At 39.7% G+C, this 27,730-nt stretch overlaps 1 protein-coding gene across 1 annotated transcript in view; it reads left to right on the plus strand.

Annotated features, from left to right (window-relative positions):
• The window catches only part of LOC125246416 (zinc finger protein 271-like), a 122,034-nt gene extending 97,471 nt beyond the window's left edge, over positions 1–24,563 (plus strand). Inside the window, exons 4-5 of the mRNA XM_048157357.1 lie at positions 16,224–16,240; positions 23,370–24,563. Of these exons, the coding sequence (XP_048013314.1) occupies positions 16,224–16,240; positions 23,370–24,352 (1,000 nt within the window). The 3' untranslated portion in view covers positions 24,353–24,563. The remainder of the gene's footprint in view (positions 1–16,223; positions 16,241–23,369) is intronic.
• The last annotated feature ends 3,167 nt before the right edge of the window (positions 24,564–27,730 follow it).

The following is a 27,730-nucleotide window of genomic DNA, read 5'->3' on the forward strand; positions in this document are numbered from 1 at the left end:
TTGATGTCATGTATAAAGTTCTGTCCCACAGACAGAACTTTGGGTTAAGATGTTTTGAAGGCCGACACGCTGACATCGCTGCTGAAGAACTGTGCTACACTACTACCTTCAATAAATTCTTCTCCCCACAAGGACTCTGGTCAAGCTTACTTATTTTATGTATTAGAGAAATCTAATACATTGGCGAGCCACCCAAACGACTGCATGGCCAAATACAGCAGAAATCTAACACTAAAAAAAATTTAATTAGAGCAGAGGCACGTTTGGCTGCAAGTTCATAAGCTTACCGATGTGCTGCCAGTGCCTTCAGATTCTCTCATGTAGCATCCTATGCCGTAAAGTCATTTTATGTCAGTCTGTTTACATTTACATCTCCATCTCTTGTTTCTTGTTCCATGATAGACCCAATGGAAAAGGAGACTGATTCTCAAACCACAGCGAAATGTTGCTCGAGCGGTTGTTAATGAGTATCAAGGCACAAAGTTGACTGAGATTCAGAAGAAGCTGAAAGAAGTGGAGGAGGAAAATGAAACACTGAGAAATGACAATGAAAAACTAAGAGAAATGCTCATTAGAGGCATGCATTAGTTGTTTTACTGTTGTGGTGAATCCGTAAACAGCTATAAAACATCAGTAAAAACAAATTGGTAAAAGCTATAAAAATCTTTATTGGTTTACTATGTTTTTACTGTCTTTGCTCTTCAGACATTTAAATTATTGTTGAACTGCCATTCTGTTTCAATATTATTATTTAACTTGGTTCAAAGAATTGAATAATTGGTAATCATATTAATTATTGGCAATTGCATCATTATCAAGTATATTGCAAGAGACCTGAAACTTATCCAACCTCTGTAACATTTGGTATTGCATGATTTTTACTTTTAAAAAAATGCATTATTAACGTTTTGAATTCGTCAGCTTGCATGACCATATGTACACATAGGAGGTAGTCAAGTTGGTAAATAGGTATAAGAGATTGCTTTATTTTACGTTACTTTGTTATATTTTTGTTGCTAGAACTTCCAAATCTGATAAATGAGGTAAAGATGGCCCTGAAGTCTCAGGGTTCCTCAAAGTCGTCAGGCAGCTCTGACTTGGAAGGTGGACAGGGTTTGCCAAAGAGTAATGCAGAGCCCTCCCCACCGAAAGCAGCATCCACAGAACAGGTAGTGCATTAGTTTATCTAGTCAGTGAAGACCGCACTTTTCAATGAAAAATGTGTTAATCAGTAGGCTATCTATATAAAACTACTGCATAATATATATAAAATACAATACTGCATATTAAATTGTTTTTTTGTGTTCTCTTCCTAAAAACAGGTGGAAATTTCTCATGGATCAAATGCATTCGTTGACAAACTGGCTTGGACCGTGGCCCAGAATGCGAACTCCACCTCCTGTTTTGTGCGAACACTCCTGACGGCAGTGTTCCCAATTGATGTGCTCCTTGTAAGCAATCTTCGAGGAACATCCAAGGGATTCTGGGCCACAACTCCAGGCTCTTGACAAAATGAAAGTGGAAGCTATCTACAGTAAGTTTCAAATCAGTTTTATTGTATTGTAGTACAGAGTATTGTAATTATGTAGAGTGAATATCTTTGATACATATTATATTGTCACACTATAGGGTATTATTAGCATGAAGTGCTGAAACCCTACTGTTGATGTTATTATTAATATTATTATATACAAAGTGAACCACTGGGAGTAAGTGAAGAGTTTCGTTGCAAAACGCGATAAACGCCATTTTTTGACATTTGGATTTTATTATTGGAAATCATTGTTCAGATGTACCTTAATCTATGTGTGAATTCCATTAATAAGATTTAAAAATGTACATTTTAAGCCTACTACAAAATGTATTTTTTTCACAAAACGCGATATCCGCCAGCCCAGTTTCTTTACAAAGTGCGATATAACGGTTAGGCTATAGAACGTTCAGGATGCTGCGCGAGCTCAGGATGTCACGCGAGGAGAGAGTCACCGCCGGTGAAGTGCTCCGAGTTTGCTCAGTGATTTAACGATAATATCAAAACAAAAAAAACATATGTTTTTAAAAAGAGGATTCAATAGGCTAACTAAAAAACGTTTACCATTTTATTGTTTATAAGGCGAGCTGTCAGTAACGTAGGCTACGTCACTGATCAACAGCTGTCTGTCAGTCAGAGAATCAAAGCTTCAGAGTCAAGCTAACGTTATGGATTTCGATGACGGATTGGAGCCGGTCATTCCAGCTGCTGTTGGGAGAAAGAGGAAGGCATCTATAGAAAATCATCAAAGGGGGGAGACCAAACGGGCAAGGCATTCAGGGGAGGGAAAACATCCAAAGATTAATTGTGGTCATCGTGCGACTGCGAGTAGGCCTAATGTTGGTATGTGTCATGCCGACAAACTGTCAGATGAAGATGTAGCCTTCAACTTCACAAAAATGTATAAAAACGCTACAAAAGTGGACCAGGATAAAATACTCCTGCGTCTGTCAACAATAAGCAAATGCAGCAGGGTACGAGTCTCCGCTGATGTCAAGAAGAAAGCCAGGGAGGTTACAGTGAAATACTGCCTTTTGTCCTGCGCTCCTCCCCATCACAAGATACCTGTCTGCAAGGCTACATTTCTAAGTGTCCTTGGTAAGTTTATTTTTTAAATAATTTCTTACATGTAGCTGAGTAGCCTATCTGAAGATTTATTTATGCGGTTGCACCTATTATTTATAGCCTAAAACCTCACGTTAATTCTTGTTGTTGTTGATTTATTATAAGGGATCATAAAGGGCACAGGTTGTTATGGAGAAAAATAAACGGTTGTTTTTTCACAGCAACCAATAAACTCTATAAGCTATTATTATTATTATTATTATTATTATTACAGTGAAATAATTAATTAAATATGACGGGGCGAGGCGAGCTTGTGTCGCGGACTCGGTGCAACAGAGACAAGAACTGTGACACCGCGGCTCCGCCCGCTCTGATCATACAGGTTTGGTTTTCAACAGCGGTGTGGAAGGAGCCTCCACTCTTTCTGTAACAAGCTACAAGTCGTTTATCTAACTAACTTAATCTTACTTATTTAAATTGTAACTAATCACAAATAGTCCAAAGCTGTTTAAGGATGGTTGAAACGATAAACATCCTGCAGTTTGTTTGCTCTGACAGCTCAGCTAGCCAGGCAGCGCAACGGTGCTTTTTTTTTTTTTTTTTTTTTTTTTTTTTAATGCCCACTGTCCCTATGTGAAGCACAAGCACACAGACGTCCGTAAGTTGTTATCCGACCTTTTCATTCAGGGACTGCCCTGGATTACTGGCACACGCCATAGTCCCATTATGTTTATTATGGCATTATATTTTTGAATATTATGAATATTTACGATTAATTGATTAATTATTGTTAATTTTCCCACTGATGATCCAAAAGATTTCTTCAAATGCCCATCCTTAACCCAGGTGCTATAAACTATAGTCTAAGATGGCCTGTTCAATCTTGGGTAGAAGCCAGAGATGTAGCCTTTTATTCAATTAATTTATGATTTTCAGGTTCCAGAAAAAAAACACAGACAACCTTATTAATACCTTTTCTGTACTCCACAGGTGTTAGTAAAGACAGAGTCTCCAGAGTGGTGAAATACTTCAGTCAACATGGTGAAGCCAGACCAGAGTGCAGGGGTGGAACCAGAAATGTTGATGAGAAGATGGAGAACAGGCAGGCAGTAGTTCAGCATGTGTCCTCATTCATGTGCAAGGCCAGCCACTACGCTCGTCGTGGTGCACCTGGACGGAAGTACCTCCCAAGTGACATGTCAGTAACCAAAATGCACCGGCTGTTCCAGGAGCAGAACCACAGGGACATCAGCTACTCCCTGTATTACAATGTTTTCTGCACCTCATTCAACTTGGGATTTGGGCATCCAGCAAAGGACTGCTGTGCCACCTGTATGAGCTCGAGACTCCGTATGAAAGATCCTCACCTTACTGAGGAAGAGAGGAAGGCAGAGATCGTGTCTGTCATGCTCCACCGACGCAGAGCCCGGGTGTTCTACACATTGCTAAATGCAGTGGAGGACACAGTTACTGTCTGCTTTGACATGATGCAGAACCTCTCTCTGCCCAAGTCTCCCATTGGCCAGACCTACTACTCTAGGCAGCTTTACATGTATGTGTTTGGTGTTGTGGTCCACCATGGAGAGAGGAGTCTGCAGGCACTGAGTGACTGTCATCTCTACGTGTGGCTTGAAAATCAAAATAGAAAAGACAGCAACATGACCGCCTCTGCCCTGGACCACTGCCTGAGAACCAGTTTAGCCGAAGATGTCCAACAGGCTGGCCATTTGAGGCTCTTCAGCGATTCCTGCTATGGACAGAACAAGAACAGTACAATGGTGGGAATGCTGTCCAGCCTACGAAGCACTATCTTTAAAGATGTGAAAATGGAGTGCTTCTTCCCTGTCCGTGGCCATAGTTTTCTCCCTGTTGACAGAGTTTTTGGAAGAATTGAGCAGGATATTCGTAAGCAGGACACCATCCTCCTGCCAGACAAATACACCAACATCCTGAAGAAGCATGGCTCTGTGTATGTGTACGGGAAGGACTGGGAGAGCTTTGACCACAAAGCTGCAGCCAAGGCTCTCATACAGTCCACGCGGTCTTACAAGATCAGCGAAGCCCGGGTGCTGGAGATCGATGGCAAAGGGTTGGGGGTGAGAACCACCTTCAGCGGTCCCACCTACCAGCCACTCTCCTGAAGAGAGGCAACACTGGGGCAGTATAAACAGACTCATGATGACCACAGTGAAGGCTGAAGAGAGGACATCAAGCCTGCAAGCCTGGGCCCCAGCAAACGTCAGCCTTCTACAATACGCTTTGGCTGTAAGTGAGTCCACAGGGGGGAAGAGTAGATAAAAGGCACACCTGGCCTGAAGCCATGTGACATCAAGAAAATACACACACACACACACAAACAAACAAAACATGATTCACTAGCTTTTCTTAATGGTATTACAGTAGTAGAATATACTAAGGTGGATATATAGCGTTTTGCAAAAAAAAAAAAAAAAATGATGTTGTGTATGTTCTGGCCAAAACTAACTCAGAATCTTATTATTATTAATCAATCTGTATATACTATTCCATATACAGGGAGTGCAGAATTAAGAGTTGATTTTCTGATCATATTTTTTCCCAAGCACATTTTACCAATTCCAATCCACATCAACTTAATAATCTATTAATATTGTTTTTAATCATTTATAAGTGATATATAAGTTCATGAAGGCTGGAAATGAAAAATGCTTAATTCAGGTGTGCAGAATTATTAGGCAGTTTTCTTTTACAGGCAAATGAGCCAAAAAAGAGATTTAACTCAGTGAAAAGTCAAAAATTATTAAATACTCATGAGAAGGACCAATACAGCAATACTAGAAATTGCAAAGTTAAAGTGACCAAGGGAGCAAAATGCCTGGGTCAGCTCAGACAAAAAATGGAAAAGAAAAGACACATGTTAACGCAAAATAATTAAGAATTAAGGTGAAGAATTAAGTTGAAACCATGGAACCCTGTCCAGCGCCACCACCAGTGCAACCTATGTCCAGTGCAGGGGATCTCAGGAAGAGTAGACTAAAAGACCTGCTTGATAAGAACACACTGAAGGTTATAAAATACATGAAGACTGGGTTTTAATGCTTAAGCAGACAGCTTGAGAGTGACTCCTGTGGACCAGCACCACATCCTCTTGTACCACTGTTTGAAGAATTTATCCAGATCTGGCAAAGGTGTTTAGTTCACTTTTAGTCCATCTCTTATCCTGAAATGTCTGTCTTGCAGAGATGGACTAAAAATGATCTTCCAAAACACTGCCACTGGAAGATAAATTCTTCAAAGTGGTACAAGAGGATGTGGTGCTGGTCCTTCAGGAGATTCAGCTGTCTGTTTATAGCTAAAAACCAGTTTCATGTATTTTTAATGCTTGTATTCTTACAGTGCGGGTCATTTTTTAGATTCTTTAGCCAACCTAAGTCTCTGAGATCCTGAGACCTTGCACTTCTGGAGACTCCAGGTAGGTTGCAGTTCTGGAAAATGGTGGCGCTGGAGACTAAAGGGTTCCTGATGGTTTCACACATAATTCTTAATTATTTTGCAAACGTGTCTTTTCTTTTCCACCTGTTTTTGTCTGACCCCGCTGAAAAATTTTGCTGTCCCTTGGTCATGCTTTAACTTTGCAATTTCTAATGTTAGTGTTGTCCTTCTTGTATTTGACTTTTATGTTAAATTCTTTTTTGCTCATTTTGCCTGTAAAAGAAAACTTGCCTAACTCAGAATCTTATTATTGAACAATTAATCTTATAAAATAAAAACAATATTAATAGTAGTTATTAAGATTGATGTGGATTGGAATTGGTTTGTGGGAAAAAAATATACAGAAAATATTCCTAATAATACTCCCTGTATTTATGATGTATTGTTTTTTTTAACCAATTTAAGATGTTTGACAATGTTAAGATAAATATGTTGCATTTTGGCATGGTTTTTGACTTATTTATGAACTATTTATGGACATAAAATTAAATAAAAAATATCCTGGATTTTAAGAATATTGTGTCCCTGGCCTTCACTGAGCTCAAGTAATAGTTTAATGTACAAAAAATTGAATGAACTTGACTGTTGATGTCTTAAATAATAATGTCAAATAACCAACATTTCTCAAAATGGATATATCTCGTTTTGCAACGAAACTCTTCAAGTTTAGGTTACCCAAAAATGACAATAATGTCATTTATTACTCACCCTCATGTCATTCCAAACCTGTAAGATATTCGTTCATCTTCAGAACACAAATTTAGGATTTTTTTCAGATAAAATCTGAGGGTATCTGATCCACACAATGTCAGCACCTTTTGATGTCCAGAAAGGCAGAAAAACATGACGTAGTTAAAAACATATTTTAAAATAGTCCATGTGACTACAGTTCAACCTTTTTAAAAAATAAAAAAATTAACAACTTTATTTAACAATTTAAACCTTTGTCAGACGTAGTGAACTCAGCATCACATGCATGCGTCATGCTGATCACATGTTCAGTTTCGACCAATACTGAGTTGGCATTCGGATGTAAACAACGAAGCCTGCACTGAGTTCACTATGTATGACAACGGTTGAAATTGCTTAATAAAGTTTTTTTTTTTTTTTTGCACAAAAAGTATTCTTGTCCCTTCATAACATTAAGGTTGAACAACTGTTGTCACATTGACTATTTAAAACATGTTTTTAACTACCTTTCTGGACGTCAAAGGAGGTGCAATGATGTTGCTACCTATGTGTGAATCAGATACCCTCAGATTTCATCAAAAATATCTTAATTTGTGAATTAAAAATTAATGAAAGTTTTACATTTGTGGAAAAACACAAGGGGCCATAATAGTGGCAGTCCCTGTCAAACTCTCTGATTCTATTTGGAAGCCCAGATCCCCAAAAACTGGACCACCCTCATGCTACTGTTGATTTGTCTAACTTGATATGTAGTCAGGACTGTGGGCCACTTTCCCAACAGCAATGTTTTGCCTTTTATCTGTTTGTCTCACAGGAGCAATGTTGCAAAAGTGGCCTCATGTGGTGTCCTCCAGCATCGGTGCAACCATAAATGCCAAACTTACCGAAATTAGAGTGAAAAATAAAACACAAAAACATCCAGAAACCTCAATGCTATTTGAGGATTGATGGGCATAGCAGTATGTTAAAGGTATTTTGGTGTTGTTTTTTGTTGTATGTTGTTTTTTCCTAAGCAAAGTTCAGTTTGCTATCAAGTTCTAAATGACTCATTGTGGAGTATAATTTGATTTTGTTACTTTGTGTAAATAAAACTTCTTCCATCGCAAATTTGTGTGAGTTATTGACTGAAATCATATATGATTAATACATACAGAGCTATTGAAATATTGACTGAAATCATGTATGAAAAATATATGTAGACATATAGTAATATTAATGCTGTAATATATGGAATTAGGTGTAAACAAAGTTTTAAGAGTAGACACACCATTTCTCTGTTAAAAACATATGAAATACATATAAACAAATTACACAAAATGTATAAAAATCAAATATGACTTTAATATGACTAGCATATGATTCTTTCTAAGAACTTTAAATGATTTGTAAATGAATTTCCTATATTTTCTACTAAAACCATACACAATTGCATACTGTTGTCATGTAAAACTCATATAAGACTTTATGCAGTATTCATTTATGACACAAAAATCCCATGTAAGTTGTATGTGTGCTTTTTAGTATGAAAGCGTCCATAATCGGTCTGATTTTGTATATGACATGTATTGGACTTATATGAAACACATATTCTGGGCGATTTGAGTAAGGCCGGTAAAGCAAAGAGCGGTTTTGGCCCCATGGCAATTGCGATTAAAGCTATAATTTAAATTACATAAATTAAATAATATTGTCAAATAAAAAATCTATTGTAAATGTTTGCTACTCCCCTAAGCAACTTTCAAACTATGTTTCTTTCACACTCATGTTATAAACTAGATGAACCTGGAAGTGCAAAACCAATGTTTTCTAAAATCGTGCCCTATGTAAATTTGGGCAGTGGCTTTCTTAAAGGGGAACTGCATTGGGTCGCGAACCGGTGGTTGGGGACCCCTGCGTTAAATAACGATATAGATGCAACCCTTGAAGCAGAACATTTGTGTGGAAAAAATTACTATGTCTTTAACACAGATTTGGAAATTCTCAGACAGCTCTTAGTGTCTTTCACTGCCATGAAGCATCGGTATAAGAACGAATCCATTCCCATAGGGAAGACAAACCACTTTCTTCCTCGGTTCCTGTTGCTCATTGAGCTTTCTTTTTCCCGATCTTGTTTCATCTCTTAGAAGGGCTATGTTTATAAGCCTGGAATCGCATGGACTGTCAAAGAAAATATCTAAATTGTCAAGGTGCTACACATTGCGCACACACATTTGATCAGTTATATTTTCTTGACAGCTCAGCTCTTGTCATATATCATAACTATGCAGTGTTTTCAGCCACAATATTGTTTTTTTTTAAGTTTTCAGACATCTGAATATGCATAAGCACCAGTAAAACAATACATTTAGATTTTTACTAAAATAAAGCTTTATTTCTAAGCTTTACAAAGGTTTGTACAGGCTCTCTGTTACATCCAAGGGCTTTTGTACTGTCTGCAAAACAGCTATACAAAATGCTGTCATTTTATAAAATAATCCTTTAAAGAAACAAAAAGTTAATTTCCTGCCTGATTTAATATAGTAACATATTCAATGTCTACATGGCGGTAATTGTGAAGCATTTTGGGTGGATTTTAAGTTAAAATGTAACTGTTTCAAATAGTTTATTCTTTTTCGATACATGAACATACCTTTTTGTATCTGGAAGACAAGGCCATGTGGCTTTACGTTGATTGAACCCAATAGCATTGACAGAAAGCATGTCAGTTCTTACTGTAAAGTACAATAGAAAATCATAATAAGTCAGCTTACAAACCTGACTTGGCCGTATACTTTGTGGTCAGGGCACATCTGGAGAGAAAACTATTGACTTGCTCTATTTCTTCACCAAGAGTGTCTCTTTTCCTAGAAGTTTAATGACATCACGGGCTGTAAATTAAAGGTGCCCTATATTGTAAAATTGAATTTACCTTGGCATAGTTAAATAATTAGTGTTCTGTTAATAATTAGGATGCTGTTATACCGCTCTGACAAGGTGTGCCGCATCGTGCTGGCCTGTGGTGTACTGCACAATGTTGCACACGGGCATGGGATACCACATGGTGAGGTGGCAGCACCACCAGATGACTCTGACCCAGGACCAATGTATGTGCAGCCCAACCAACAAGCCGTTCAGGCCCGTCAACATGTGATTGCCACAATATAAATGGTAATCGGAGACAAAGTTAATTTTTTTACCAATTCCTTTAATGAGTGGCTTATGTCTGTGAGTGCGTCAGTGATATTTTTCAGGTGACTGTTAAAGGTGCCCTAGAACGTTCTTTCACAAGATGTAATATAAGTCTAAGGTGTCCCCTGAATGTGTCTGAAGTTTCAGCTCAAAATACCCCATAGATTTTTTTTAATTAATTTTTTTAACTGCCTATTTTGGGACATCATTAACTATGCACTGATTCAGGCTGCGCCCCCTTTAAATCCCGTGCTCTCTGCCCTCCTGAGCTCTCGACTCTATAATACATTGCATAAACAAAGTTCACACAGCTAATATAACCCTCAAAATGAATCTTTACAAAATGTTCGTCATGCATGCGGCATGCATGCATCGGATCTTGTGAGTATAGTATTTATTTGGATGTTTACATTTGATTCTGAATGAGTTTGATAGTGCTCCGTGGCTAAAGCTAACATTACACACTGTTGGAGAGATTTATAAAGAATGAAGTTGTGTTTATGAATTATACAGACTTCACGTGTTTAATAATGAAAATAACGACAGTCTTGTCTCCGTGAATACAGTAATAAACAATGGTAACTTTAACCACATTTAACAGTACATTAGCAACATGCTAACAAAACATTTAGAAAAACAATTTACAAATATCACTAAAAATATCATGTTATCATGGATCATGTCAGTTATTATCGCTCCATCTGCCATTTTTCGCTGTTGTTCTTGCTTGCTTACCTAGTCTGATGATTCAGCTGTGCACAGATCCAGATGTTAATACTGTCTGCCCTTGTCTAATGCCTTGAACATGGGCTGGCATATGCGAATATCAGGGGCGTACATATTAATGATCCTGACTGTTACGTAACAGTCGGTGTTATGTTGAGATTCGTCTGTATGTTCACCCATAATAGAGGCAACTCTCTGCTCAAAGGGTGTACATTCATTGACCCCTTTACCACCGCCTGTTCTGCCCACACTTTGTCAGTGCGCAGCAGTTCTCTGTTAAACTTCCACCTTTATGTCAGACCATTTCTTTTTAAGATCATTTACAGGCTGATTTTCAGATCCCACCTCAATGACGGCGTAAGCCAAACTCTCCCACTCATATTTTTTCCTTTTGTTATTAATTCCGGAAGACAAAGTTACAAATAAAATATTTTTTCTCATTTCTACCTCCAATAGTAGCACCTCCAATTCACTTTCTGTAAAGTTTTGTTTCTTGCTGCTTGCTTTTGCCAAAGTGGACTCATTACCATATTAAAATTGATTTAATTAAGGGAGGAGACTGGGTGGGGTGTTGTGCTCATGCTTAATTTTATGTTAATTGGGATGTACAAAGAGATTATGCGTGGGATCCTTCGTATGCAGAGACTCATACACCTGTTTTTTTGTTGTTGTTTTTTGTGCATACGCACATTTACAGCTTTGTCTGTACACAATGTTTTAGTATGAATTCAACGCAACTCTTTGTACATGAAGCCCCAGGGCAGAGAACTGTCCGAACACCGGATCAAAACGTAGGGCAAACTAGTGATGTTACGTATGACACTGAGGCTTCGATGTGCGTATCGCGCATGCGACACAATTTCTAGCGAAGCCCATAGACAGTAAAAGAAATGGACACAGCGACCCCATTGGAACTCAATTGAGACAAGTGAAGCCCATTTTTAGCGATTTTTAGCACTTCCGTTTCTGACGCGCAGACTCAAACTAAGCTTGATGACGTCAGCAACCTGTCTGACAGATGTAAATCATCTAGTAGCTGTGCGTGAAAACTGCCATCGTTAATCTTGCAGAGACGGCGAGCTTGAGCGGGGATTTCTTTGGCGTGAGTGAGCAGGAGTAAGTATTCTGATTAATTATTTTGTATAGTATTTTAAAATGTAACGCCAGTACGCCATATTAAGTTAATGCATACTATTGCCTGCGAGCTTCTCTTCCTGTCTGTACGGTAATTTCTCTACTGTGCGACAGAGAGTCGAGTGGTTATGACGCAATCGTTAGCCTATTTTTACAAAAACTGTTTCTACGGGGCCATAATGTAACATAGAAGGTAATGGAGCCCTTTATACATTGTCGTGTATCTTTAGAAATAAATAATGGACAAATGGAGTCTTTAAACGCCTCAGATGTAAAGTTATTCGCTGTCAAAGTGACGCCAAAATGAATGGGAGTCAATGGGATGCTAACGCAAGTGAAGTTCTGCTACAAGATGGCGGCACGCGGCCGACTTCAACTTCCGGTCGACTTCCTTGGGCACTGGCGAAGCCCCGTATCGGGGTGTGTATTGGTCACGTGATCGATGACAAATGAAGCATCACTTTCTATCCAATCACGTGCGCGTTTTGCTTTGCGTATCAGAAGGTTAGAACCCCAGATCTTACTTAACGAGTCCTCGTTGGCTCAGTCTGGTTGATGGGTCAATAAAAACAATTAACACAATTTTATCCCCTTTCTGTCTTTCCTACAGTTACACAAGCACTATCAAAGTATCATAAGCACATTTAAAAACAGATGATAGTATAACACAATGTCCTTTTTCACTAGTGAATGCGTGTAGAGATAAATAGTACATTACATCATATTAAATCATGTAAGGTCATATTATATTTTATTGTCACACTTTAAAGGGTAAATTAATTTATTTAATGGACAAATGAAACACACGTGTAAGGCTTTTATTTGTACACATAACATTGAAACTGTGGAGCGTGTGGTGGTTACGTCATCTGACAGAGCTTCTTCCAAAAGCTTCTGGCTGATATGTTTTAAATAAGCACCAGATGGCGCTGTTCTCGACACTCTTGAAGCTTTGAATCTTTTGAAATCTAAAATCTTGCCTATGGCACCAACATTATTTAACATAATACTGATGAGTTGTAGGTGTGTAAGTTGTTTTTGTACTAATAATTGAGTGCCAAAACGGGCTGTTAAATTAGTTCACTTTCAAATAAATTTTTCCTGATAATTTACTCACCCTCATGTCATCCTTGATGTTTATGTCTTTCTTTCTTCAGTTGAAAAGAAATTAAGGTTTTTGATGAAAACATTCCAGGATTATTCTCCTTACAGTGGACTTCAATGGCCTCCAGACGGTTGAAGGTCAAAATTACAGTTTCAGTGGAGCTTCAAAGGGCTTTAAATGATACCAGACGAGGAATAAGGGTCTTATCTAGAGAAATATATATATATATATATATATATATTTTTTTTTTTTAAATATGTTTCATCAATAAATGTTCATCTTGAACTAGCTCTCTTCTTCTTCTTCTCTATTAGAATACCAGCAGTGTAGACGCTGCTAAGTGTATTACTGCCCTCCACGGGTCAAAGTTTGAAGTAGTTGTTACTTGAACTAGCATATTGTATATGACAATTTAGTTCAAACTTTGACCTGTGGAGGGCAGTAATACGCTTAGCAGTGTCTACACTGCTGGAATTCAAATTGAGAAGAAGAAGAAAAGAGCTAGTTCAAGATGAACATTTATGGTTAAAACGCATAATTTTTTTTTTTTTTTGACAGATCGTTTCTCTAGATAAGACCCTTATTCCTCGTTTGGTATCATTTAAAGCCCTTTGAAGCTGCACTGAAACCTTCAAACCATTGAACCCCAGTGAAGTCCACTATATGGAGAAAAATCCTGGAATGTTTTCATCAAAAACCTTCATTTCTTTTCGACTGACGAAAGAAAAACATGGACATCTTGGATGACATGGGGGTGAGTAAATTTATCAGGAAAAGTTTATTTAAAAGTGGACTAATCCTTTAGCAATGAAGACTTTTCTTGCTATTGATTTAATAACAAATATGTGAAAGATTACATTTTTAATTTGACTGAACCTTTTAGCAATACTTTAGTATTGAATGAATTGCATTTAATTTTGGTGCATCTTTTACTTAAACTGATTCTTGAAAGATAACTTTTTACACCTTTTATACCCATGTTTAGGATCAAATGAACTTGTCCACATTTTTATATTGGTGAAACACACTGAGATGAAATGTGTTTCAATTTGGACACATGAATGAACTCTGCTTTATGAACTCAAACAACATTTTTAACATTTGTGTTTGTATCATGTTTGTCACTGTTTGAGTATTACTAGAAAGATTATCTGATAAAAAATGGTTACATTTCTATGCACTTCTGTGATTGTAGACAATGCTGTGTGTGAACAGGACTTTTATTTTGGAGTGATGACATGATGTCATAAGACTGCGCCGCGCTCCTGCATCTGCTGTGATTCTGCTGAAGAAAGGTTTGTTTTAAGAATTTAATCGGTTTTAATCGATGAAGAAAGTTCATTGATTTATAGTTTTTTTTTTTACAAGCTTTGTGAAATATTAGTTTATTTACTATTTAATGTTGATAAATTTATCTAACTCTAATGAAGGATATTTGTGAGTAAAGCTCATATCCACTGATGAGAAACAGTAAACCTGCGTCTCATTTCTCTCTATATATCATAAATCAGTTTATCATGAACACGAGTTCAGTCTCTGGAGAGTCATGATGGAGAAACTGAACTTTTCAAATCCGAGTCAATTGAATCAAACACTTTGAGAAATGATTCAGTGAATCACGACACACGCTGCTCAAACAGTGAACATGAACGACAACAACAAACACTAACAAACTAACTAATCATGTTTTCATCAGTCATAAATGCCTAAATATAAAGTTTATTAATTTGCAGCGTTAGTTTTGAGTGTTTTTTGTTGTTGTTGTTTGAACAGGTCCATTTAAGACCATTAACTCTGTTAATTATTCTCTTCTTAAAGATGGAGTTTATTAAAGAGGAAACTGAAGAAAATAAGATTAAAGATGAGACTGAAGAAATAAAGATTGAAGAAACATTCAGTGTGAAACATGAAGATACTGAGGAACAAACAGGTTGGTTTCTATTCTCACAGCTGAACTCAGTCATTTGATCATTATTAAAATGTCCAGCTCTACAGAAATAGAGAATATTTTGTGCAACATTAAACCCAATATCTTCTTCTGAATAGAGAACAATGAAAGTATTTTTTTCTGTTCATGCTCAAAAGTGCTGTACTAACATTTAACATACCTGAACATAAATAGCAGTAATTGAACATTAAATCAAGCAATAAATAAGTCCTGATTGAAACATTTTACATCAATAATCATTTCATGTGTGTGTCATATGAAGGAAAGTCAGCAGGGCGTGTAAAACATTTTGAAGTAGAACCGAGTGAACTGATAATATTTGATGAAACCAGTGAAAAATATTTACCTTGTCATTTGTGGTTCAGGTGTAGGTTAGAAATCAATGAGCAGATTGAGGCTAGAGGTGAAATTATGTGAAAATTAGATACCGTGATTATTGTGACAAAATTATCATGGTTATCAATCACATGTTTTTGTTAAAGTTCTGATATAAACTGAAATAAGTTCAAAAACATTCGAATCCAAAGTTTTTGACGTCCACACTGTGTATCGCAGCTGTTCAGATCCGATTTGTGTGTTCATGCCACTCTTTCATTTTCTGGAATATCTGCATTGGTTTCATTGCATTGCATTAGTAGGCATAAGCCAAAAAAAGCAACAAGAAGGGTTTGCAGTACAGATTACATCATGACACTGTGCAGCCGCGTTGGACTCCTGCATCTCATGAGGCAGCGGCAGTAGGTACGGACGGCTTTATTCTGTGCTGTCGTCTTCACTGGTCTAAAAACATTTTCTCTGTTATATTGTCATGTTCTGCTTGTCCGGCACTTTGCAACAAATAAAACCTTGTTTCTGCAGCAACTTTGATCATGTTTCCTATAACAACGCCTGATGTGTACATTTTATGTGGCGTGAGAGAGTCACATAGTCAAACACATTCAAAGCGTCTTTGCCAGGTGCAAGATCAAAAAAAAATAATCGAATAATACAAAAAAGATCTGCTCACTGTTCTTTCTTTTATTTAGAAAAGGTGGCAACACACATATTCAAGCCTTTAAACATTCAAGCCTTTACAGTATTTTCTGGAACATAAGTTGCATCTGACTACAAGTCAGCTCCATACAGATTAAGCAATCATGAACTTAGAGAGTTACATTTAAAGTAGCTAGACAGATTCTGCCAGTATTGGGCACTCGTTCAATGTAAATAGTGTCATCCGAGTTGACAAGATGGAGGGAAGCGAGCAAGGGAAGGGCTTAAAAATCTCTACTTGAACGCAGCCCAGGAAACTTTGTAGATTTATTAGAAATATCCATTTCCGATCATGAGTCTCTAATAATGAGCTGATGAACATAGAGCAGGAATGCCCAATCCTGTTCCTGGAGATCTACATACATGCAGAGTTCAGATCCAATCCTGATCGAACACACCTGCCTGTAATTATCAAGTGCCTCTGAAGTGTCATTTACGCCGTCATTACCCGAGTGTTGATAGCCTGCGAGCTGTTATGACTTAATTATGCTTTATGCTATTTGTCATTATGCTATTATGACTTAAAGGATTAGTTCACTTTTAACTACATTTTTCCTGATAAATTTACTCACCCCCATGTCATCCAAGATGTTCATGTCTTTCTTTCTTCAGTCAAAAAGAAATGAAGGTTTTCGAGGAAAACATTCCAGGATTTTTCTCCTTACAGTGGATTTCAATGGCTACCAACAGATTGAAGGTCAAAATTACAGTTTCAGTGCAGCTTCAAGGGCTTTAAACGATACGAGTTATATGAGTAATAAGGGTCTTATCTAGTGAATCGATTGGGCATTTTCGAAAAAATACAACCGTTTATGCTTTATAAACAAAATATCGCCTTGAACGTACTTTCCGCTTCCGCATTCTTCATAACGCTTACGCTGAATGTCCTACGCCTTCCCTATTCTACTTACGGAACGAACGTGGCGCCAGTTTCATTTTTTTCCGTAACTTAAATAGGGAAGGCGTAGGACACTCAGCGTAAGCGTTATGAAGAATGCGGGGTCAAAGCTTTTATCGTTTGTTTCTGCTTCTTCTTCGTCTGTGTTTGGATTCGGAGGTTTGTTACTGATTCGGATTAGTAACAGCACCCCTACTGTATAAAGTGTTGGGTAAGTTACTCAAAAAAAGTAATCCACTACAAATTACTACATTAAAATTGTAATTTGATTACATTACTGATTACTACATGTAAAAAGTAATCAGATTACTAATTACTTTACATTCAAGTTACTTAAATACAATTTACAAAAATACACCACAAACTGAAACTCATAGTTCTGTAATATTTTTCAGTCAATATTAAATTACAGAAAGAAGTATGAAAACAACAACTTGACCTAAAAATATTTGTTAATCATCTATAGGTAGCTTATTCATTCAAATGCAATCATAACAGTCGCCTGAGGGGGCTCAACGACCACGTCATCTGTGAGCATGAGATTCTAACAAACTAAAAATAACTTTATTAAAATTAATCAATATATGAAATATTGTACACTTGTTAATGTGTTTATTTTTGTTTTCAGTTTTTTTTATAGTATTTAATGATTATGAACACATATTAAGCATGACAAACCATACAATCGATTAAACTTCAAAGCTGGCAGGTATGGTATGTATGATTACAAAATAAAGTCATTAAGATTGTTTATTAATATTATTTTATGAAGTAACATGTAGGATAAAAGTAGTTTTATCAAGTGTTGAGCGGTTTCTGTGGCAGCTCCAGCTCTCCGACGCACAGATACATCAGTGTCCGAATTCACTCACTTTATTTCGTTCACTCTTTGCAGATATAGTGCACTCAAATGACATACAGTGGGTACGGAAAGTATTCAGACCCCTTAAATTTTTCACTCTTTGTTATATTGCAGCCATTTGCTAAAATCATTTAAGTTCATTTTTTTTCCTCATTAATGTACACACAGCACCCCATATTGACAGAAAAACACAGAATTGTTGACATGTTTGCAGATTTATTAAAAAAGAAAAACTGAAATATCACATGGTCCTAAGTATTCAGACCCTTTGCTCAGTATTTAGTAGAAGCACCCTTTTGATCTAATACAGCCATGAGTCTTTTTGGGAAAGATGCAACAAGTTTTTCACACCTGGATTTGGGGATCCTCTGCCATTCCTCCTTGCAGATCCTCTCCAGTTCTGTCAGGTTGGATGGTAAACGTTGGTGGACAGCTATTTTTAGGTCTCTCCAGAGATGCTCAATTGGGTTTAAGTCAGGGCTCTGGCTGGGCCATTCAAGAACAGTCACGGAGTTGTTGTGAAGCCACTCCTTCGTTATTTTAGCTGTGTGCTTAGGGTCATTGTCTTGTTGGAAGGTAAACCTTCGGCCCAGTCTGAGGTCCTGAGCACTCTGGAGAAGGTTTTCGTCCAGGATATCCCTGTACTTGGCCGCATTCATCTTTCCCTCCATTGCAACCAGTCGTCCTGTCCCTGCAGCTGAAAACACCCCCACAGCATGATGCTGCCACCACCATGCTTCACTGTTGGGATTGTATTGGACAGGTGATGAGCAGTGCCTGGTTTTCTCCACACATACCGCTTAGAATTAAGGCCAAAAAGTTCTATCATGACGAACATCTTGTAAAGATCCATTTTGAGGGTTATATTAGCTGTGTGAACTGTTTATGCTGTTCAAGGCAAGCGCGAGCTCCGGGGGCGGGGGAGCACAAGATTTAAAGGGGCTGCAACCTATATATTGGTGCATAGTTAATGATGCCCCAAAATAGGCAGATAAAAAAATGAATTAAAAAAATCTATGGGGTATTTTGAGCTGAAACTTCACAGACACATTCAGGGGACACCTTAGACTTATATTACATCTTTTAAATAGAAGTTCTAGGGCACCTTTAATAAAGTTAAAGAAGATAAAAATGCAGATATAAAATGGCTTATATGTAACATGAGAGATGGTAGTCAGAAACGGTAGTGCAAATAAGTCACAATGACAGTAGTGCAGGTGAACGGTAGTGCAAATAAACATATTTATGAAATAGACATTCTCAACTATATTTCTCCAATGTAAAAGATAAAACAAAACAATCAGCACCCATAGCGTGTGTCTCAATCAGCTCCCTTGTTCAGTAGTCAGGGCACTGATCAGGGAGTCGGCCACATTCATTTACACGGTATACTGATACACGACCTAGGAAGCTAAGGAGCTGTTTTAGACCCAGGGATGGTTTGTAGGGGTCTTCTTCGTCTACTTACTTTCTCTTTGTCGTCTTGGTATCAGTGTGAGCTCAGCAAGACCGTTTCGTGCTTGAGAGCCACCAAGTCGTGTTTTACTGTAATTTCAGCATCTCCAGGCACATGAACAAAAGCACCACTCTCATTGGTTGCCAGTTTAACGTGACGTGTCAAACCCCCCCCCAAAAAACAAAAACGAGGCGTTTTTTAAAAAATGATGCTTTTACGCCTGGCGTTTTTCGTGTCGGTGTGCACACTCACATTGGCGCCCTTTGTTTAGTCACGAGGAAATAAAGTTGCCGATAATCGCACGCACGACATTCGTCCCGGTGTGTACAGGCCTTAAGTCTGGTTCATTTTACTAGTGTAATTGCTCCGTACCATGCCCTGGGCCACGTGAAGAGGCACGGTTGGATTATGCTTGGGTGCGGTACGGAAGTACTGAGATCGGTAACCACACCGGCGTACAGAAGAGCTTTTGAGTGAATTAATTTCAGTACATTTAGGTCTATAATGGATCCAGTTCTATCCCAATAGATGAACATTAGTTTGCGGTTAAAGCTGCAAATTCAGTGTCAGCTCTCTTCTAACAAGATGATGTTCTTAACCATATGTGATAAATAAAGGAGACATATAAAATGTGCAGTGGTGAGTTCCTTTGGACCAGGTTTGAAAACCACTGGTGTATTGAGTATAAGATCTATAGACAGGATGGGCAACTCTGGTCCTGGAGGGACACTATTCTGCAGAGTGTAGCTCCATCCCTGATCAAACACACCAGCAAAATTGTCTTCAGTCTTCAGGACTGCTTGAAAATTACAGATAGGTAGGTTGATTTGGGATGAAACTTTACTCTGCAAAACAGTGGTCCTCCAGGACCAAAGTTGCTCATCCCTGATACATAGGATAGAAATCAGAATCAGAATCAGAAAGAGCTTTATTGCCAGGTATGTTGTTTACACATACTAGGAATTTGTTTTAGTGACAGAAGCTCCACAGTGCAACAGAGTAACAGTGACAAGACAAGACACATAATAAAGAGAATAAAGATTAATATACAAATTTACAAGATAGACAAAGTGCAAAAAAGCAAAAGACAATATATATTATAGACAATTGTATGTACAATTATGTGTGCAAATTGAGATATAAATAAGTGTTTTAAGTAAATAAAGTGTAATAGTGTTGTGTGTTCTGTGTTTGTCAAGTGTTCATGAGATGGATTGCTTGAGGGAAGAAACTGTTCCTGTGTCTGGTCATTCTGGTGCTCAGGGCTCTGTAGCGTCGACCGGATGGCAACAGTTCAAAGAGGGAGTGTGCTGGATGTGAGGGGTCCAGAGTGATCTTCTTTGCCCTTTTTCTCACTCTGGATAAGTACAGTTCTTGGAGAGTGGGGAGGGTTGTGCCAATGATTCGCTCAGCAGACCGGACTACCCTCTGTAGTCTTCTGAGGTCAGATTTGGTAGCTGAGCTGAACCAGACGGTAATTGAAGTGCAAAGGATGGATTCGATGATGGCAGAGTAGAACTGTTTCAGCAGCTCCTGTGGCAGGTTGAACTTCCTCAGCTGGCGAAGGAAGTACAATCTCTGCTGGGCCTTTTTCACAATGGACTCGATGTGGTTGTCCCACTTCAGGTCCTGGGAGATGGTGGTGCCCAGGAACCTGAATGACTCCACTGCTGCCACGATGCTGTTCATGATGGTGAGTGGGGGAAGAGCAGGGGGGTTTCTCCTGAACTCCACGGTCATCTCCACTGTCTTGAGCGTGTTGAGCTCCAGGTTGTTAAGACTGCACCAGACAGCCAGCTGTTCAACTTCCAGTCTGTAAGCAGACTCGTCACCGTCCTGGATGAGGCCGATCAGTGTGGTGTCATCCGCAAACTTCAGGAGCTTGACAGAGGGGTCTTTAGAGGTGCAGTCGTTGGTGTAGAGGGAGAAGAGCAGTGGGAGAGGACACAGCCCTGAGGGGCGCCGGTGCTGATGGTGAGTGTGCTGGATGAGAATTTTCCCAGCCTCACTAGCTGCTGCCTGTCTGTCAGGAAGCTGGTGATCCACTGACAGACAGAGGTGGGCACGGAGAGCTGAGTTAGTTTAGGCTGGAGGAGTGATGGGACGATGGTGTTAAAAGCAGAGCTGAAGTCCACAAACAGGATCCTCACATAAGTCCCTGGTCTGTCCAGATACTGGAGAACATAATGCAGTCCCATATTGACTGCATCATCCACAGACCTGTTTGCTCGGTAAGCAAACTGCAGGGGTCCAGTAAGGGTCCAGTGATGTCCTTCAGAAAAGCCAGAACCAGTCTTTCAAATGACTTCATGGCCACAAACGTTAGAGCCACAGGTCTGTAGTCATTTAGTCCAGTAATTTTGGGTTTCTTTGGGACGGGGATGATGGTGGAGCGTTTGAAGCATGAGGGGACTTCGCACAGCTCCAGAGATCTGTTGAAGATCTGTGTGAAGATGGGGGCCAGCTGGTCACCGCAGGTTTTCAGACAGGCTGGTGAAACGCTGTCTGGGCCTGGTGCCTTTCTTCTCTTGTTCTTTCTGAAGACCTTGCGCACGTCATCTTCACTGAACTGAATTGCAGGTGTGGGGGAGAGGGGGGTGATGGAGGTGTGAATGGTGATTTTTCAAACCTGCAATAAAACCCATTCAGATCGTCTGCCAGTTGTTGATTCTCCACAGAGCTGGGGGATGGTGTCTTGTAGTTGGTAATGTCTTTCAGACCTTTCCACACTGAAGCTGTGTCATTAGAAGAGAGCTGATTCCGAAGTTTATCAGAATAATTCCTCTTTGCCACTTTGATCTCCTTTTCCAGTGTGTATTTGGCCTGTTTGTACAAGACTCTGTCCCCTTTTCTGCGAGCATCTTCTTTGGCCTGACGGAGCTGGCTGAGTTTTGCAGTGAACCAGGGTTTGTCGTTGTTGTAAGATAAATTAGTCTTTGTAGGAATGCACAGATCCTCACAGAAACTGATATATGATGTAACAGTCTCTGTGAGCTCGTCCAGATCGGTGGCAGCAGCTTCAAAAACACTCCAATCAGTCCATTCGAAACAGGCTTGTAAAGCCCACTCTGTTTCGGTGGTCCATCTCTTTACAGTCTTTGCTACAGGTTTAGCTGATTTCAGTTTCTGCCTGTAGGTTGGTATGAGATGAACTAAACAGTGATCAGAGAGCCCCAAAGCTGCCCGTGGGACAGAGTGATATGCATCTTTTATTGCTGTGTAACAATGGTCGAGTATATTACTGTCTCTGGTGGGACAGGTAACATGCTGTCTGTATTTGGGCAGTTCACGTGAGAGAATCGCTTTATTAAAGTCCCCGAGAATGATTAAAACAGAGTCCGGGTGTTGTTGCTCGCTCTCTGTGATCATATCAGCGAGTATCTGTAAAGCCGAGCTCACGTGCGCTTGCGGAGGAATGTAGACGCTCACCAGAATGAACGAGCAAATCTCCCGCAGCGAATAGAACGGTTTGCAGTTAATGAAGAGTGTTTCAAGATCTGGACAGCACATCTTCTTTAACACAGTTACATCTGAACACCACCTTTCGTTGATGTAAAAGCACGTCCCGCCGCCGCGCGATTTCCCCGTTGATTCTGCGTCGCGATCTGATCTAAACAGCTGAAAGCCCGGCAGACTTAACACGCTGTCTGGAATGGCGTCGTTCAGCCAGGTTTCCGTGAAGCACAGAGCAGCCGAGTTCGAGAAATCCTTATTTGTCCGGGAGAGCAGAAGGAGTTCGTCCGTTTTGTTGGGCAGAGAGCGGAGATTCGCCAGATGGATGCTAGGCAGCGGCGTTCTTAATCCGCGCTGTCTAAGCTTCACGAGGGCGCCGGCGCGCTTTCCCCGTCTGCGCGTCCTGAAGCGTCTAAACAGCGCTGCCGCTCCGCCGACTACAACATTCAACAAAACGTCTGAATAGTCGAATCATCATACATGTTGTTGGTTTTGATGTATTAAATGTCTAAATTGTTTTATGTCTGTTTTTGCCCTAGACCTAATGACACTGAAAGAGGCGAGTCATGAACTTAATGAAATGGAAGAAGAGAAAAAACATGATAAACATGATTTCATGACTGGGAAAAGATCGATACAGGCTAAAAAGACCTCCTTACAAAAAAGAGCTCAAAAGACTGGAAATAAAAGTTATTTCATCTGCCAACAGTGTGGAAAGAGTTTTGATCAACACAGAAACCTTCAGGTTCACTTGAAAGATCATACTAGAGAGAGCCCCTTCACTTGCCAACAGTGTGGAAAGAGTTTCACACTTAAAGAAAACCTTCTAGTCCACTTGAGAATTCATACTGGAGAAAAGCCTTTCACGTGCCAACAGTGTGGAAAGAGTTTCGCTGTGAAAGTAAACCTTCAAGTACACATGAGAATTCACACTGGAGAGAAACCTTTTACCTGCCAGCAATGTGGACAGAGTTTCACTGTAAAAGGAAACCTTATAGCCCACATGAGAATTCACACTGGAGAAAAGCCTTTCACCTGCCAGCAATGTGGAAAGAGTTTCACACATAAAAGAAGCCTTATAGTCCACATGAGAATTCATACTGGAGAGAAGGCTTACACCTGCCAACAATGTGGACAGAGTTTCGCACATAAGGGTAGCATTAAAGTCCACATGCGAATTCACACTGGAGAAAAGCCTTTCACCTGCCAACAATGTGGAAAGAGTTTCAGTCAAAAGGGAAGCCTTGCAGCCCACATGAGAATTCACACTGGAGAGAGCTCATTTACCTGTACCCAGTGTGGACAGAGTTTCAGTCAAAAGGGAAACCTTAATGAACACATGAGAATTCACACTGGAGAGAAACCTTTCACCTGCCAGCAATGTGGAGAGAGTTTCAGATTTAAAGGTAACCTTAAGGGACACATGAGAACTCACACTGGAGAAAAGCCTTACATCTGCCAACAGTGTGGAAAGAGTTTCAGTCAAAAAGGAAAACTTGAAATCCATTTGAGAATTCACACTGGAGAAAAGCCTTACATCTGCCAACAGTGTGGAAAGAGTTTCAGTCAAAAAGGAACATTTGAAATCCACATGAGAATTCACACTGGAGAAAAGCCTTACACCTGCCAACAGTGTGGACAGAATTTCACTGTAAAAGGAAATCTTACAGCCCACATGAGAATTCATACTGGAGAGAAGCCTTTTACATGTGATCAGTGTGGAAAGAGTTTCAGATTTAAAGGTGACCTTAAGGGTCACATGAAGATTCACTCGAAAATGACTCTCTTAGAAGTTTCAAGTCACCAATTCTAATACAACTTAAGTAAAGGTCTTAGAGTATCTGATTTTAATAAGTACTTAAAGGGTCATGAAACTCCAGAACACATTTTTTTGAGCTGTGAACAGATATACATAGACTGCACATCATTGAAAACACTTAAGGTACTCATTAATTTTATTTAACACTCTGAGGTATCACCGGCGATATCACCGCAGTTTTTTTCTTACCACTGTGAAAGAGACTCAAAATACTCTGTTAATGTTGCACATACAATTAAGAGTTATACACCATTTTAATCTGTTGAATATCTTCTTTTATTTGTGTACACTCAGAGTAAAAACAAAATGCTTTGTGCTTTTTGTAAAATAAAGAAAACTAACATGATGCGTGATCTCGTCTCCCTCTGAACGAAGTCCAATCTGATAGTTCTCAGAAAATTAACTGTAACTTAGTGAATACTAATCACAAAAAAATAGACTTATGTCTAAAGAAACGTTGAAATGTCAGGTGTAAATCGTGTAAGTTAGGGTGACCATATTTTGATTACCAAAAACCAGGGCACTCTGCCCGGCAATACTCAAATGATATCTCAAAGTTTACTCAAAGATGCCTTATAATTTCAATACATTTAAAAAATGCCTCCTCTGTATGGATATAAAATTGTTATATTACAAAACACTATAACCAAATACACAAATTCAGATAGGCTTCTCAGAGGTTACTCAACATATTGTATCATGACAAGTTAATGTCTCTTCTGTATTAGAAAAATAAATAATAAATAACTAAAAAATACCTCTGCTATATTAGCGATCCAAATTTAACAAAATAGCTCTCACAAACTTACAAAAACTAACTAACCAAAGATATAGACACTTTTTGTTTTCTTCATCCTCGTTTTCCTCTTCATCCTGTTTTTCTTTCTCATCCTTCTTGCTTGCCCTTCTATATTTTGCTGTAGAGCTGATCTTTCCCTGCATTTTTTTGTTTTTTATCAAAGAGGCATGAAAGTTATAAAGAAATGTATATAGGCCTATCAGCTGTTACATCACAAGGTACAAAGGAAGAGTATGAGCTGAACTCATTGTAGATCACAGCTGAAGGTTGCTCTGCTGTTACACAAAGTATCTGTTATTCAGTTACAATCGACTGCACAAATCGTGCATACTAATGAAAACATTATAAACCGAAAATCTCGTAACACCGGTCAATTTAATGGCCCAATGAAAAATAATAAAAACCAGGACATTTTCATCACTTTATAAAAAACAACCAGGACAGCCAGGATAGGACATGAAAACAGGACATGTCCTGGGGAAAAAAGGACATTTGGTTACCCTCTAGGTAGTGCGAGAATCCGGCCAAGTACCCGATTCCCCATTACGTACCGGGTCCTCAGGCGTGGGTTTTTGGGCGCCGTGCGCTGACCGGTCCGAATTTTTCGGGGGCCGGCCGACGCGCTCCCCCGACCCTCCCGGGCCCCCCGACACACCCTGAGCTGTTTCGGTCAGCCTGACCCCGCCAGGGGTCAAACGGGAGCGCCCCCAATCCGAGGCCCTTATGAGGCAGTACTGGCCGCATCCAGAGGGTGGCAGACTCAACGTCCCAGTTCCTGGCTACTCGAACGAGCTTTCTCTGCCATTCGTATAATGGTGGACCGGTCACTTCCCAAAAAGCCATGCCCCATCCCAAAAACCCATTATTTGCCCGATTACCCACTATAGTCGGAAAATGACCTGTTGCCCCATGTTGAACCCTGCGGAACGCTTTATTTGGCCGCTGTCATGATTGTTCACTAACCAGTTAAACCATTCTCATTCATCAAGTTGAACCATCGTTTCAAACCCGATAAAAACTATTTTACGGCTCTCGGCAGGTCCCCCCGAGTCCGTAGCACCAAGTTTTGTCGCAAAATTCCACCGCCCGCGAACCCACTATTTCGTTTCAATGGAATAAATATAAAGTGGGATATCCATACCTCGGCTCAGGAAGGGTCTAGCGCCACCTAACTTGCGCTCCTGTCTACGACTCAGCGCCCCCTATCAGAATCCCGAGTTTCAAGAAGATCCGGGAAACTCAAAAATTTCGGCCGAAAAAACTCAAAGGGTACCGTATCTTCTCGAAATTCAGGATTCCGATAGAGGGCGCTGAGACGTAGACAGGAGCGCAAGTTAGGTGGCGCTAGACCCTTCCTGAGCCGAGATACGGATATCCCACTTTATATTTATGCCATTGTAACGAATAGTGGGTTCGCAGGCGGTAGAAATTTGCGACGAAACTTGCATCTGACGAATTGAGGGGGCCTGTCGGATGCATTCCACTAAGTTTCAGGTGATTTGGGGCTTTCTGGTACAAACGGGAACCGGGGAATCAAAAAACATCCCATTTCCCAATTATGTAGTGCGGAAAAATAATGGGTTCCTGGACAAATTGCTCATAGATAATGTTTAAGATTTTATATAATTTTTCATGGATGAAACCACCTGTACCATGCTTGGCGCACTTTGTCGGATGAATTCCACCAAGTTTCATGTGATTTGGTGTTTTCTGGTACAAACGGGAACCGGGGAATCAAAAAACATCCCATTTCCCAATTATGTAGTGGGGCCAAATAATGTGTTCGTGGACACTGTGTTTATAGGTGATTTTTCAAATTTTATGTAAAGTTTTGTGGATTTAAACCCTTTAACTAAGCACGCTCAGTCGGGTGCATTCTATTACCTTTTAAGTCATTTGGGACCTTCTGGAACGAAGGTTTTCTTAAATGAAATGTGTATAAGGCATGTGTTTTGCATCAAAAAAAGACATTACAGTAGGAACGTTTCAAACATTTATTGAACAACAAAAACACAAAAAAGAACATGAGAACACAACAACAAACAGAACAATCAAAGAAAATATAAATAAAAAATTAAAATGAAACGGTCCGGTTCCCCCGAGGTCTGGTTCACCGGTCTTCCTCCGAGTGCTCACTTTGCGGCACCACTTGGACATCATAGTTGGCTCCTGAAAAAAACGAGAAAGGCAAAGAGTCATCAAACACACCTACTCGTCACACAAACGGATTAAACAAGCCCCCCGTGAGAAGACGGACTTACGAGAGCGGATTCCCTCGGGTTGTGGTCCCCTGAGGGGCTGCCAGAGGGCGACGAGCTGGGAGAGGACGGTGAGCCGGCGGTGCCTGCTCTGCGGCAGGCCGCTGTGGCGAGCCACGCCCCTAACTGCCTCCCTCAGCGTCACCACCATCCTATGGAGGACTGCGGACTGGCGGCGCCTCCTGTGCAGCTGGAGGCTGTAGCGATTTAATCTCCTGACTACCTCCGTTAGTCTCACCACCAGCCTCCGGAGGTCCGCGTGCCTCTCCTGACAGATTGGGCAGTTGCAGGTCCACTCCAGGTCCTCTGCCTCTG

Source organism: Megalobrama amblycephala, linkage group LG1 (assembly GCF_018812025.1).
Source record: "Megalobrama amblycephala isolate DHTTF-2021 linkage group LG1, ASM1881202v1, whole genome shotgun sequence".
Taxonomy (NCBI): Eukaryota; Metazoa; Chordata; class Actinopteri; order Cypriniformes; family Xenocyprididae; genus Megalobrama; species Megalobrama amblycephala.